The sequence below is a fragment of the Meles meles genome, chromosome 20 (assembly GCF_922984935.1).
Source record: "Meles meles chromosome 20, mMelMel3.1 paternal haplotype, whole genome shotgun sequence".
NCBI lineage: Eukaryota > Metazoa > Chordata > Mammalia > Carnivora > Mustelidae > Meles > Meles meles.
In genome coordinates, this window is record NC_060085.1 from 2,257,361 (window position 1) to 2,270,192 (window position 12,832).

Here is a 12,832-nt window from a genome sequence, read left to right on the forward strand (position 1 = left end):
CCCGAGGGACGCCCCGCCCCCGCCCCCACCCCCCAGCAGCGGCGGGTTCCCCTTCTGTGTCGGATTTGCCGTTGCGGACACTTCCAGGCACAGGATCCTACGGTTCCGAGCCCACGTGGTTCCGATGACGAGTCCAGGAACACGCTGAGGCCGGCTCATTCAGAAAAGAGAATTTATTATCCATCTTTCTCATTCTTACTTGGCAAAAAAAAAACAAAAAACAAAAAAACCCGTTGATGACTCCCAGGTTCAGCCCAGCGCGCACCCGGCCCTGTAAAGGGCTCCCCTTGCTCCCACACTGAGATTCCCAGCGGGAGAATTCAGCGGCCCGGTGGGCAGGGGTCTGCCCCTGGACCCAGGGTCTGTGGCCCACTGGGGGCATGGGGGGACTGGGGGTGTGGAGGGGGTGGGACCGAAGGGCATCGGGGTCCAAAGGGACAGGTGAGGCTGACTGTCACCCACACACCGTGCCCAGCCCCCGCCCGCGGACTGGCCATTTCCCCACCTGCAGAAAGCCAGGATGTTGGCAGCAGGGGAAGGGGGACAGGGGGGTGGGCAGGTGCCCAGAAAGGACAAGGAGCCATTTCTCATTCTTCCTCCTGGGGCTCGGCCCTCTTCATGCCCACACCCGGTGAAAAGTCCATCGGGAACAGCGCAGACATCGCCCCAGGCCTGCGGCCCCTCCCCAGAGGCTCGTTGGGAATGCAGAGTCCCAGGCCTCAGCAGGCTCCGGACCCACATTGCCGGCAGGATGCCCAGACGGGCACATGGACATTCTCCGAGCGTCGCCTGCTGGCCCCGGAGCTGCCCGGAGAGGGGGCCGCGTGGTAAGGACGCAGCTGTGCGACTCAGTGGGAACGGCAGCCCCGGAGCTTGGACGAGGGTCTCGCGTTCCGAACGCCGCCTGGCTGACCCGCTCGACTGCAGCTTCGTGGGACTCGGAAGGGAGCCCAGGGGCTCGCTGTGCTCCAGGGACTGGCCCAGGGAAGCCGTGAGACCATGAACGTGTTTCCGGCCCCTGAGTCTGCCGTAAGTGGTCACGCGGCCCTGGCCAGCTGACGCAAGGCGAGCGGGTGTCCCTCTCATGCCTGGCATCGGGGTTTTCCTCTGGGCTTTGCTCTCCGCCCCTTAGAAAGCACCTGCAGCGCCTTCCGGCCCCTTCTTGACGTCTCCTTATAGCGTGCAAAGTGCACGCTCGGTGCTCGAGGGAGGGGTCCCGAGTCAGACGTGGGGGAGTTCTCAGGGCCCACGCAGGGGCCGGAGGGGTGCTCATGGCCACCACCTTCATGTTTGGGGACAAGGAGGGTTTTGGTTTTTTTTTAAGATTTTATTTGTCAGAGAGAGAGAGAAAGAGAGAGAGAGCACAAGCCCGCAGAGGGGCAGGCAGAGGCAGAGAAGGAAGCAGGCTCCCCGCTGAGCAAGGAGCCTGACGTGGGGCTCGATCCCAGGGCTCTGAGATCATGACCTGAGCCGAAGGCTGCGGCCTAACCGACTGAGCCACCCAGGCATCCCGACGAGGAGGTTTTGACACAGGAATGTCAGTCCCTAGGGTTTCCCGCCAGGCAGGGGAAGGCCTGGGGGCAAGAACGGGGATTTAAGTGAATTTGTAGAGTCTAAAAACTCGGTGTTTCTTGGTTATTTTGAGGTTGAGGGTCATTTTCGGGCTGGGGCTCAGCCCGCTGCCCGTCCACGGTATCACGGGAGCCTCACAGCTCCGTTTCGCAGAACCGTCCCTGCCCCTCCCCACAGCATACTGACAGTGCAAGGGGGGGCCCAGAGAGAGCAGGGGACTCACCCAAGGCCACACAGCACAAACCACCTCTCGCTAGGCTTAGAGCACTGTCCCCTCAACCAGGGTTTCCCAAAAGGTGGGACTCCCACTGTGATTGGGGGGGCGGCTGATGGAAAGACCCTAGCGTGAGGACGGCCCACTTCCTCCAGCTGAAGTCTGGAGAAAGTCTCTCTGGAGCCAAGGGCTCTGCCGCGCCTCTGATGCCTGCTGGTCGCCCTTCTGAACCCAGAGCGAGAGCGTCCGCGTCCTGTTTAAACCCACGGACGAGCACGGTTTTCTAATATCTAATGGATCTAATCAACCTCATTCCCTTTTAAGGCAGCAACGTAGTTTTGCCTTCAAGATGAATTTTTTAAGGCTTTATTTGTTGGAAGACAGAGCGAGCACAAGCAGGGGGAGGGGCAGAGGGGGAAGCAGGCTCCCCGCTGCACAGGGAGCCCCCTGCGGGGCTCGGTCCCAGCACCCCGAGATCACGACCTGAGCCAAAGGCAGAGGCTTCATCCGCTGAGCCCCCCAGGCGCCCCAGCCTTGGAGATCGATTTATGTAAGTTTGCTCCGCTGAGGGACGCGTGGGTGGCTCGCTCGGCCGGCTGTCCAGCGCCCGGTTTCCACTCAGATCACGATCTCACGGTCACGAGATCGAGGCCAGCATCGGGCTCCCCGCTCTGCAGAGCGTCTGCTTGAGATGCTCTCCCTCCCTCCCCCTGCCCTCTCCGTGCTCACTCGCCCGCTTGCTCGCTCTCTAAACAAACACGCAAACAAAATCTTCTAAAAAAAGCTGATTGCAGGGACTTGAACAGATACCCACGCTCCCAGCAGCCCAAGCGTCCACAATGTGTCCATCCTCGTGGTGACAGAGACAGCGGCTGCGGCGTGGCCGGGTCGGGAGGACGGGCGAGCGGACTGATTTGCCGGGAGCCCCCCAGCCGGCGGGACCCCTGCCGTGATGCCGATGTGACCACGTTCCCCCCCGCACCCTGGCTGGAAGCAAGTCAGAGAAGCGGCCGCGGGGACTGCCGACGCACAGGCCGCTCTCCCCGCCCTGACCTGGGCTGAGCTGTGACCGCCGGGTCAGGGGATGAACTCCAGGGGCGAGCATGGCTCAGAAGGTGGATGGCTGTGTTTATTTTTTTTTAAAGATTTTATTTATTTATTTGACAAACAGATCACAAGTAGGCAGAGAGGCAGGCAGAGAAGGAGGGGGAAGCAGGCTCCCCACTGAGCGGAGAGCCCGATGTGGGGCTCGATCCCAGGACCCTGAGATCATGACCTGAGCCAAAGGCAGAGGCTTAACCCACTGAGCCACCCAGGTGCCCCGATGGCTGTGTTTAAACTCCCCAGGGCTGGCCGGGAGCTGGACTGGGCTCTCTCCAGCCCCTTCCCTCCCCACACCAGTTCATTTTGGGTAGAAGCAAGAGGAAAATGCATCTTTAGCTCACAGGGTGCCTGCTGGGTTTAATTTTTGTCCTTTTTACCAACTCTCCTGGCACATCAGAGGCCCACAGGGCTTCGGGCGCCGTGCTCTGGTCTCCATGGAGACAGAACCTGTCTCCAGCCCCGGTCCACCAGCCGGTCCTGGGGCTGAGCTGAGAACCAGGGGCTGGGCAGGGCCGAGGGGTGGGATGCCGTAGGAGGACCCCTGACTCACTGCCACCCCACCCCACCTCTGCCTCTCAGCCAACCCTGATGCCCTGCCCCTGTCTGCGGTTGGACCGGGGGCTACTGGCGATGATTACGAAAGCAGCCGTTCCCTGAGTGCTGAGAATGTCCCAGGCGCTACACGAAGCCTCACCAGTTAGCTCACTGAGTCCATGCCCCCTGTTCACTCCTTGGTGTCACTTGGCAAATAAGGAAACCAAGGCTTAGCCACCCGTAGTGTGACGGAGATGGTGTGGGATTGTGGGAAGTGGGTGGGCTCCAGAGTCAGCTGGCTGCGCTCAAATCCCAGCCCTCTCTGTGTGACTGGACCTTTCCAAGCCTCAGTTTCCCCCTCTGTAGAGTGGGTATAGAAGCAGTACTCCCCTCTTACGTTTGGTGGCTTTGAGGATTGTGCTGGGAGGGACCAGGGTGAGCTCACCTGGGGAGAAAGCTTAAGCGTGGGGGCGGGGGGGGGCTCCAAAAAACCCAGTCATCAAGATAAAGATTATTTTAATGCAATTTTATTTTTTATTTTTTTTAAAGATTTTAGTTATTTATTAGAGAGAGAGAGTGAGCACAGGCAGAGAGAGTAGCAGGCAGAGTCAGAGGGCAAAGCAGGCTTCCCGCCGAGCAAGGAGCCCGATGCGGGACTCGATCCCAGGATGCTGGGATCATGACCTGAGCTGAAGGCAGCTGCCTAATCAACTGAGCCACCCAGGCGTCCCTATTTTAATGCAATTTTAAAAAGTCTACACTGATGACCAGCAAATCCATAATTGAACTAAATGTCAACACTTTAAATAGAACCAGTGTTCCCGAGTTTCCCTTTTGGTTCAGCATGGCATTGTGACGGGTCCTGTCTTTGCTTTAAAACAGAATTTTTAATTTAAAATAAAAATAAAACAAATTAAAAATTAAAACCAGGACCGGTAACAGTGCTGTGCTGAGCAATGGGAAAACTCAGTAATACTAATTCTGTGTTTATTTAAAATTTTGGTATCTCGTTCCTTGTCATTTTTTGCATTTTGATCTTTTAAATATCACATTAAGTGTTTTTTATTTTTTAGAAAGGCTTAAAAAAAAGGTTTATGTATTCACTCTAGAGAGAGAGAGCTCGCAAGCAGTGGGAAGGGCAGAGGGAGAGAGGGTCTCAAGCAGGGTGCAGAGCCCAACGTGGGTCTCAATCACAGGACCCTAAGATCATGACTTGAGCCGAGACCGAGTCAGATGCTCAACCAACTGAGCCACCCAGGAGCCCCTGCATTAAATGTTTTTTAAAGATTTTTTTTAAAGATTTTATTTATTTATTTGACAGCGAGAGAGAGAGATCACAAGTTGGCAGAGAGGCAGGCAGAGAGAGAGAGAGAGAGAGGGAAGCAGGCTTCCCGCTGAGCAGAGAGCCCGATGTGGGACTCGATCCCAGGACCCCGAGATCATGACCTGAGCCGAAGGCAGTGGCTTAACCCACTGAGCCACCCAGGCGCCCCTTTTTAAAGATTTTTTAAGTAATCTCTACCCCCAACATGGGACTTGAACTCATGATCCCAAGATCAAGCATCCCATGCTTCATCAACCAAACAGGTCTGTAGGAATCTGTTTATTTGCACCCACCCAGCGGGGTGTGCAAATTGGATGAGTCCCTACGTGTTGGGCACCTAGCATAGAGCCCGACACCTGGAAAGAGCTACATGGTTAGTTAGTAAATAAGTATGTAGCATATTAGCATTAAGTTAAAAGGATATGCACGCCCTGGAGGAAAAAGCAAGCCAGAGAAAGCAGATGATGATGGCTGAATGGTTTTAGATAAAAGGGATAGAGAAAGTGGTGAGGATCCAACGAGTGAGCCCGCCATGCACCATCTGGGAGATGGCATTCCAGGAAAAGGGCACAGCTCGTGCAAAGGCCCTGGGGCAGACCGTACATGGTGTGCTGGAGGAACAGAGGAGACTGTGTGGCTGGGGCAGAGTAAGCGAGGGAAAGAGAGGGAGGTGGGAGGGCAGGGAGCGGACGGGTCAGGTCCTACAGGGGCTTTGGGGGGGGGGGGGAATTCGGGCTTTAATTTGGGGACATGTTCGGAGAGTTTTAAGGCAGGATGACGGGATAGTCTCCGAGCTGTTGCACCCAATGTGTCAATATCCTTTGATATATTTTGATTGGTATGTGCACATAGCAAGTGTGAAAAGAAATGTTAGTTCTGGCTGCTGTTGGTGGGGACCCAGGGTGGCAGTCCCTTTTCGTCTGTTTTCCGTCTTTGTGTTGAGTGTTGGTGCGCACGGGTTTTGCCGCCGAAACCCGGGACGAGGATGGCTGTCTCTATCCAGCGAGCTGTCCGCCTGAAGGCACGGAGCGCAGTGCCCGGCACACGGTGTGAGCAGAGGGTCCTTCGGGGTCGGGTCGCTGATGCTCTCAGGGCCTCCCATCCTGCTGCAGGCTCCGAAGGGCCAAGGACGCCCGGTCACGGCCAGGCGGGCACCCCCGAGAGCGGCGCGCCGCGCTCGGTGGTGTTTCCCGTCCTCGGCCGCGGGAGGAGCGGCGCGCTGGCAGCCAGGTCCGCCCGGCCCTCGGTTTCCCCGCCCGCGCCCGGCGCCGGCGGGGGGTGGGGGCGGGGGCGCCGCCGCGGCGAGGCGCGCTCCGGCCGCCAGGGGCCGCTGCGGAGCCGCCCTTTTGTGGTCCTGATGCTGGAGCGAGCGGGCGCGCGGGGGAGGGAGGAGGGCGCGGGGACGGGGCGGGAGGGAGGCGGGAGGCGGCGTCCGTCGCTCCAGCTGCGAGTCCGCCCGCCGCCCGCCGCCGCCGCCGGCTCGGTCCCGCGCCCGCCGCCCGCCTGCGCCCGCCATGGCCCGCCTGACGGAGAGCGAGGCGCGCCGGCAGCAGCAGCAGCTCCTGCAGACGCGGCCCTCGCCCGTGGGCAGCAGCGCGCCCGAGCCCCCCGCGGGGCAGCCCGACGGCATGAAGGACCTGGACGCCATCAAGCTCTTCGTGGGCCAGATCCCGCGCAACCTGGACGAGAAGGACCTCAAGCCGCTCTTCGAGCAGTTCGGCCGCATCTACGAGCTCACGGTGCTCAAAGACCCCTACACGGGCATGCACAAAGGTGGGCGCCCGCCCCCGCCTCCCCTCCCCTCCGCCGGCCTCCCCACCCCACCTTCCGGCATCTTCCCTCCCCCAGCCCTCCTCTCCTCACCTCCTCCCTCTGCTCGCCTCTGCCACGGCATCATCCCCCCCTTCCCCACCCACCCCGCCTCCCCCCTCTGGGGGTGCAGCTGACAGATTCGAGCTGGCCCCCTCCCCTCCTCCGCCCCCTCTCCCTCCCTCCCCACCTTCCGGCATCCTCTCTCTCCCTCTCCCTCTCTCTTTCCTTTTCTCTCCTCTCCCATCTCCCTCTACCTCCCATCCTCTCCCCCCCCCAAAGCATCCTTCTCTCTCGCTCTGCCTCTCCCTCCCATTCCCCCTGGACCCCCACCCCTTCCTCCCTCCCTCACCCTCTCTCTCCTGCCCCTTTGCTGGGGGAGCTGCCTGAACATCGCCCCCCTCCCCGCCCCCCCCACCCCATTCATTCGGCCTCCCCAGGCCCCGTCGGGAAAGTTTGCACCTCTGGACTCCATTGCTTTGGTCATTTTCACAAAGCCAGCCCAGTGGGGCAGGTCCGGCCAGCCGCGGGGAACACGGATGCCCAGGACCCCGGGCTAATCGGTAACTACAAAGGAAACCGGGTGGGGGGATCAGGGAGCTGAGCGAGAGGGGGAGGTGGCGGCGGCGCCAGCCTCCCCAGTCCTGGGTGGTTAAAATGCTCCGGTCTGCCCTCCCCTCTGCCCATCCGCTCTGTTTGGATCAGTGTCCCCCGTCCATTTCCCTGCCCTCCCCCTCCCTGCCTCCACCTTTGGCTCAAGTTAAAACTGGCCTAGCCTGTTAGCAATGTGTCGAGGTCTGAGGCCAAAGACGATGAGCCTGGACCGTCCATCTGGCAGAGCCCAGATCCCAGGGTGGACGGGGAGGCGTGGGCGACCTGGGAGTCCAGTGGGGGAGGCAGGAGGGGCGGGGAGGCCTGCCCACCTCCCTCCCACCTGATTCCCTCTCTGATGGGATGCTGGGAGGAGGTGCCCGGGGACCGAGGCCCCAGCCCCGGGCTCCGATCGAGGGCCCGCTGTCGAAATTACGGTAGCTTTGACGGCTCTCCTGTAAAGAGGTTGGCGACCGAGGGTGCGGACGGTGTAGGCTTTGTGCTGCCCACCCCTGACAAGACCCTGGAGGTGCCTTGGGGATGAACCAGGGCCCGTGACCTATTTCAGACCCTGCTTGTCTCCATCCTCCTCTGTTGCAGGCATGGGAAGCATGAATACATGTTTGTTGGATGGATGGATGGATGGATGGATGGATGGATGGATGGATCGGACCGGGCAGGCTGTGGGGACAGTCTAATGGGACGGAGCGAGGGCCTGTCACTGGCTAGACCCTCCAGCTGGTATCTTAGGGGAGAAAAGAAACCCCTCCCATCCCCCACCTTTTTTCAAATCTAACCATCACCAAAAAAAAAAAACAAGAAAAGAAAAGGAAAAAAAATCGGGCTTGGAAAATCCAATTCTTCTATGTGAACTAGGAGGGTGGGGGGGTTTCCATTCATCCATGAGTCACGCTCAGGGGTCCACGGCTGCGTGAGGGCTCTTTCCTCAAGCCCCTAACCCGAGTACGCCTGGAGGGCCCATTTCTAGAAAGATTCTGATGGAGGCTGGAGGGGGTGTCCGCACGGCCCCCGAATGTTGGGCTGAAAGGCTGTCGGTGAGCTCTGGATTGAGGAAGCCTACGGGGTGCTGGGCATGGCCACGCTGGGTGATCCTTCCTTTCTTTCCCCTTTTCTCATTTTTTAAGTCTCCCCTGGCGCTCCCCCCGCACCCCCCCCCCCCAGCCAGGAAGAAAAGAGCGAATGTGGCCGGAGCCTCGGTTTCCCCCACTGTCACAGAGCAAGGCCCCTTGAATGCGCCGTTATGTTTTTCTGGCTGGAAATTCTTGGATTAGGGACATCTCAGGGGCTTTCTCAGGTGGGGGAAAATGAGGAAACAACGTGTCACCTGACAGACACCTGTCTGTCACCCTCCACGTCCCAGGGGTCCTGGATGGAGGGCCTGGGGCTAGGGCAGGGGGCCTGTCCTCACATCCACTCTCCGACACCCGCAGTCAAGGATGGGTCTCTTTTCTGATCCCACCTCTGCTGGGCCTGGCTGGGCCTCGCCTGTGGGAAGGGGCCGGGGGTGGGGGGACAAGCTTGAGGTGAGGGGGTCTCGAGGACCCACAGCGTTTGGGGCTCTGCTGTGGGACCTGTGGTCCGTGGCTGCCCCTCTCTGGGTCTCAGCCAAAGGGAGGTGGAATGATGAATGGGAAATGGGGGTGATCTGACTTAGTTCCTGGGGAGCCAACAGGGCACAGGACACCTGCTGTTGGTGCTGAGAGTAGTGGGGTTGGGGGTGTGGTCCCGGCGGGTGGAGAAGGGAGGGGAATTTCCCCCCCACACCCCCGCCCAGAGCCTTCTGGGCTCCTGAATGCTAGGGGATCCCATGACGAGGGCAGCAGGGGCGTGGGAGGGCCAGAGGGTGAAGTGGGTCACGGTGCCACCGGCTCCCCATGCGGCGAGGACCACACGGCGTCGTCCTCGTCATCTCGTCCTAAGGATCATCTCATCCGTGACTGTCATACCCGTGGGGGGTTCAGCGCCCGCTGAAGGGTCACCCCTGAGGTGGGCCGTGAGCATTAGCGCCTTCCACGCGGAAGGGAAACTGAGGCCCGGAGGGGCCGGGACTGGGTCTTGAAGACCAAGCGGGACTGGGTCCCTGCTGTCCTCCTCTCCCCCCCCCCCCGCTGTCCCCCACCTGTCTCCCTCCAGCCCAGGGAGTACAAAAGTCTGTCTATGTGATGGAGAGGTGACCGGTTCCCCCAAGCCAAGTCAGGGCCCTCCAAGATGGTGTTGGGGAGGGAAGGGGCTGTGAGAGGAGGCACCCGATGCCTCAGGGACGGTGTGCTGGGTCCCCTGCTGAGACCAAGGGATGGCCCAGCCAGGCCCAGGGCTCTGGGAATGTGGCCGGGTAGGGGGAGGATGGGAAGGACACAGTCCTCAGAAGGAGGGCAGGCCCCTGGGCGCTGGCTTGTTTTGTTTTTAAGAGAGAAAGGCATGGAGACAGAGACACAGAAAAACAGAGATTCAGAGACAGAAGGAGAGACAGAGAGAGACTCAGAGCAGAAGGAGAGAAGGAGAGAGACGCAGAGACTGAGAGAAACAGGGGCAGGGGAGGACCCCACACACAGCCAGGGAGAGGCAGGGGGAGGCGGGGGGAGGCAGGGAGAACCAAGGAGAAGGGGCAGCGTGGAGGGAGCAAGGCCGCTTCTCCACTCAGACCTGCGCCTCACCAAGACCTCAGGCCAGGAGCGGGGGCTCCCACTGGCCGGTGTCCCCATGTCCCCCCACCAGGTCCCAGCCAGGGGACGGCACCCTCAGAGGGGGCCCACGGAGGTGCTTGGTGTGGCCACGCGGTCCCTCTCTCCCGAGGGGGCCAAGCATCAGTGTCCACCCTGTCCTGGGCAGGCCCCGTCCTGACCCGCCATAGGGCCAGCGGCCACAGAGAGCGGGGAGCCAACCCCGTTTATGGTCATTGTGTATGCATTTGCATGGTAATGACAATATTTGTCTTAAAGCGGAGGTGGCAGGGGGGAGGGGGGCCGCTGCAGGTGGGGGGCCGGGTGGAGGCCTGTGGTTTCCATGGGAGCACAGGCTGCGGGGCCAGCGGCAGGCGGGGGCTGGAGCGCGCTGAGCTCTGAGGCGTGAGATCCTGGCCCTGGGAGACGGAGGGCCGCCTGGCGGGGGCGCCCAGGGAGGAGATGGCCGGGCGAGAGCGGCGCGTGGGGGGTGCTGGGGGCGGAGTCCGAGCGGGGCCTGCCCTGCCTCTGTGCCTCAGTTTCCCCAGCCGCCCACTCTTCCCTGATTTAGCAGGCTTTTATTTTTTATTTTTATTTTTTTTTAAAGATTTTATTTATTTATTTGACAGAGAGAGAGATCACAAGTAGGCAGAGAGGCAGGCAGAGAGAGAGGAGGAAGCAGGCTCCCTGCAGAGCAGAGAGCCCGATGCGGGGCTCGATCCCAGGACCCTGAGATCATGACCTGAGCCGAAGGCAGCGGCTTAATCCACTGAGCCACCCAGGCGCCCCTTTAGCAGGCTTTTAGGAGGCCCTCGGAGCCTTCCAGGCTGTGCCGGTGGCATCCCTTCCGCCCCCCTTGAGGCGGGAGCACTGACCGAGCATCTACTGTGTGCTGCGTTTGTGGGGACGTGGGATCTGCAGGAACAGGAGTTGGTCCGGGATTCACGGTGGAGTGAATGAGACCCACGTCTCCACCGACCCATGGAACCAACATTTACTGAGCTCCAGGCCCCATTCTAGACCCAGGATACGATGTCGAACGACACAGATAGAAGCGTCCCCAAGACCTGACCTGCCTGCAAATCCCAGCCTGGCAGGAGGACACAGTGAGGAACGAGGCGGTCAAAGGCATTGCTGTTAGGGTTGTGATGGTGGAAACACGCGCCTCCAGGGACAACCCAGAGGAGCCCTGGTTCCTGCAGGTATGGAGACCAGGAGGGCTTCCTGGAGGAGGTGGTCAGTGTGAAAGAGCCGTTCCAAGCTTGACATTGAGATGAGTCTGGTTTCTGTGCATCTTACTGGCAGACCGTGTTGCCATCTACAGGAACAGGAGAGCTGCGGGGCTTTCCATCTCAGAGGGCGGGGATGGTGAGCACCAGAATGGTAGGCAGTTAAGCCTTTTGGCACCGGGCTGGGCTCATCACGTGACCGAGCTGACACCTGTAGGGTGAGAAGGATCTGTTGAAGGGGACAGGTGTTCCTGGCACAGAGAACAGCATGTGCAAAGGCCCAGCGCAGTGTTAACTCTGGAAACCTCTGGTGGGGGAGGGGCGGAGGTTTTGCCCTGGTGGGGAAAGCAGGAAGGGGTCCTTGGAGTCTCAGCGTCCCTTTCTGACATGGGACTTATCTGGCAGGGCTCTTCTGAGAGGCTCTGGCATTGGGGGTGGGCCCAGGAGCTGTGTCTGGCAAGGGCTCATGTCTCTCTCTCACCCCTGACCCTGGCAGATGGGAACCTGGCCGTCAGGGACGCTCAGGAAGACCATGCTCACTCAGGTGCCCATTCATTCATTCATTCATTCAGCCAACACTTCCTGAACACCTCTGGGGCCTTGTCTCGTCCTGGGTGAGACGGGATGAAGGCCCTCTGACGCCGAGACAGAGCTGGCCGTGAGCGTCTCGAGCCAATGGTCAGGGCCGGGCAGAAGCAGGGAGGCAGCATGGGGGGAACCAGACAGGGCATCGGGGGCTCTGCCTGTGGACTCCGGCTGCATGGAGGACAGCTTTAGGGTCTTTGAAAGACGAATAGGAGTTGGTGCGGTGGGGAAACATTTCATTTGTTCATCCACAGAAATGCTTACTGTGTCCCAGGCCAGCGATGCGCGCGAGACACAGCAGAGAGTGCGTGCTGGGCAGCCGTCCCGCCCTCGTGCATGCGGGCAGAGGCAGCCGGGTTTACAGAGGCCGGGGCGCGTGGAGCACAGAAAGCATTAGGTGAGACGTGGGAGATGAGGCCGGAGAGTCGCACAGGCCTGCAGGGCCTGTGATCCCTACGGAGGGCACTGGGGAGCCATGGGCGAATGTAGAGCAAGGGAGGAAGTCGGACTCGTGTGGAAAGGGCGTTTCATGTGTCTTTACCTGCCATAGCCAGCCTCCTTCTGGGCTCACAGCCTCGTTCAGGATATACTTACTTCCTACGCACCTGGATGAAAAAAGAGGAAGCTTCCCCGTGGGGTGGACCCGCACTGTGGGGAAAGAGAAGTGCAAAGAAGCAGACTTGTGTCCTCAGAAAATCAATCTCCCCTCCCCCACATGGGTCACATGAGGAACTGGGGCTCGGAGACGGTAGCACTCAGCCCCAAGTCACACAGCAATGTATCGAGGCATCGCAACCTCCCAGACTGAGGCTTGACCCACTTTGGAAGAGGAGTGAAGGCAGCAGACAGAGGTGTGATCGTGGAGATGAGGACTCAGGGTAATAGTCATTGAGGGAGGCTGGCGGTCCTCAGACCAAAGACGACCAGTGCCAGAGGAAGGGGCTACTGGGCTTAGAAGACACTGACCTAGCAATGTCCTGTTGGCCTGGGGTCATGGGGATCGTCACTGGTACATATGCTCTAGGAGGGCAAGGACTGTGTCTTATTTGCCATTTGGAAGTAAAGCATGTGGATGGATGAGGGCATGGGGGAATAAGAGGGTGGGACGGTGGGGAGTGGGCGGGTCCAGGCAGTAGGCTGGCTGCGATATGGATAGATGGACGGGTCAGTGAGTAGACTGGCCCAGGCA

At 59.9% G+C, this 12,832-nt stretch overlaps 1 protein-coding gene across 7 annotated transcripts in view; it reads left to right on the plus strand.

The window, feature by feature from the left end:
• The first annotated feature begins 6,233 nt into the window (after positions 1–6,233).
• CELF5 (CUGBP Elav-like family member 5) overlaps positions 6,234–12,832 on the plus strand; it is a 49,760-nt gene continuing 43,161 nt past the window's right edge. For all 7 annotated transcript variants that reach the window (XM_045991604.1, XM_045991605.1, XM_045991606.1 and 4 more), the window contains exon 1: positions 6,234–6,521. In XM_045991604.1, coding sequence (XP_045847560.1) covers positions 6,263–6,521 — 259 coding nt within the window. In that variant the 5' untranslated portion in view covers positions 6,234–6,262. The remainder of the gene's footprint in view (positions 6,522–12,832) is intronic.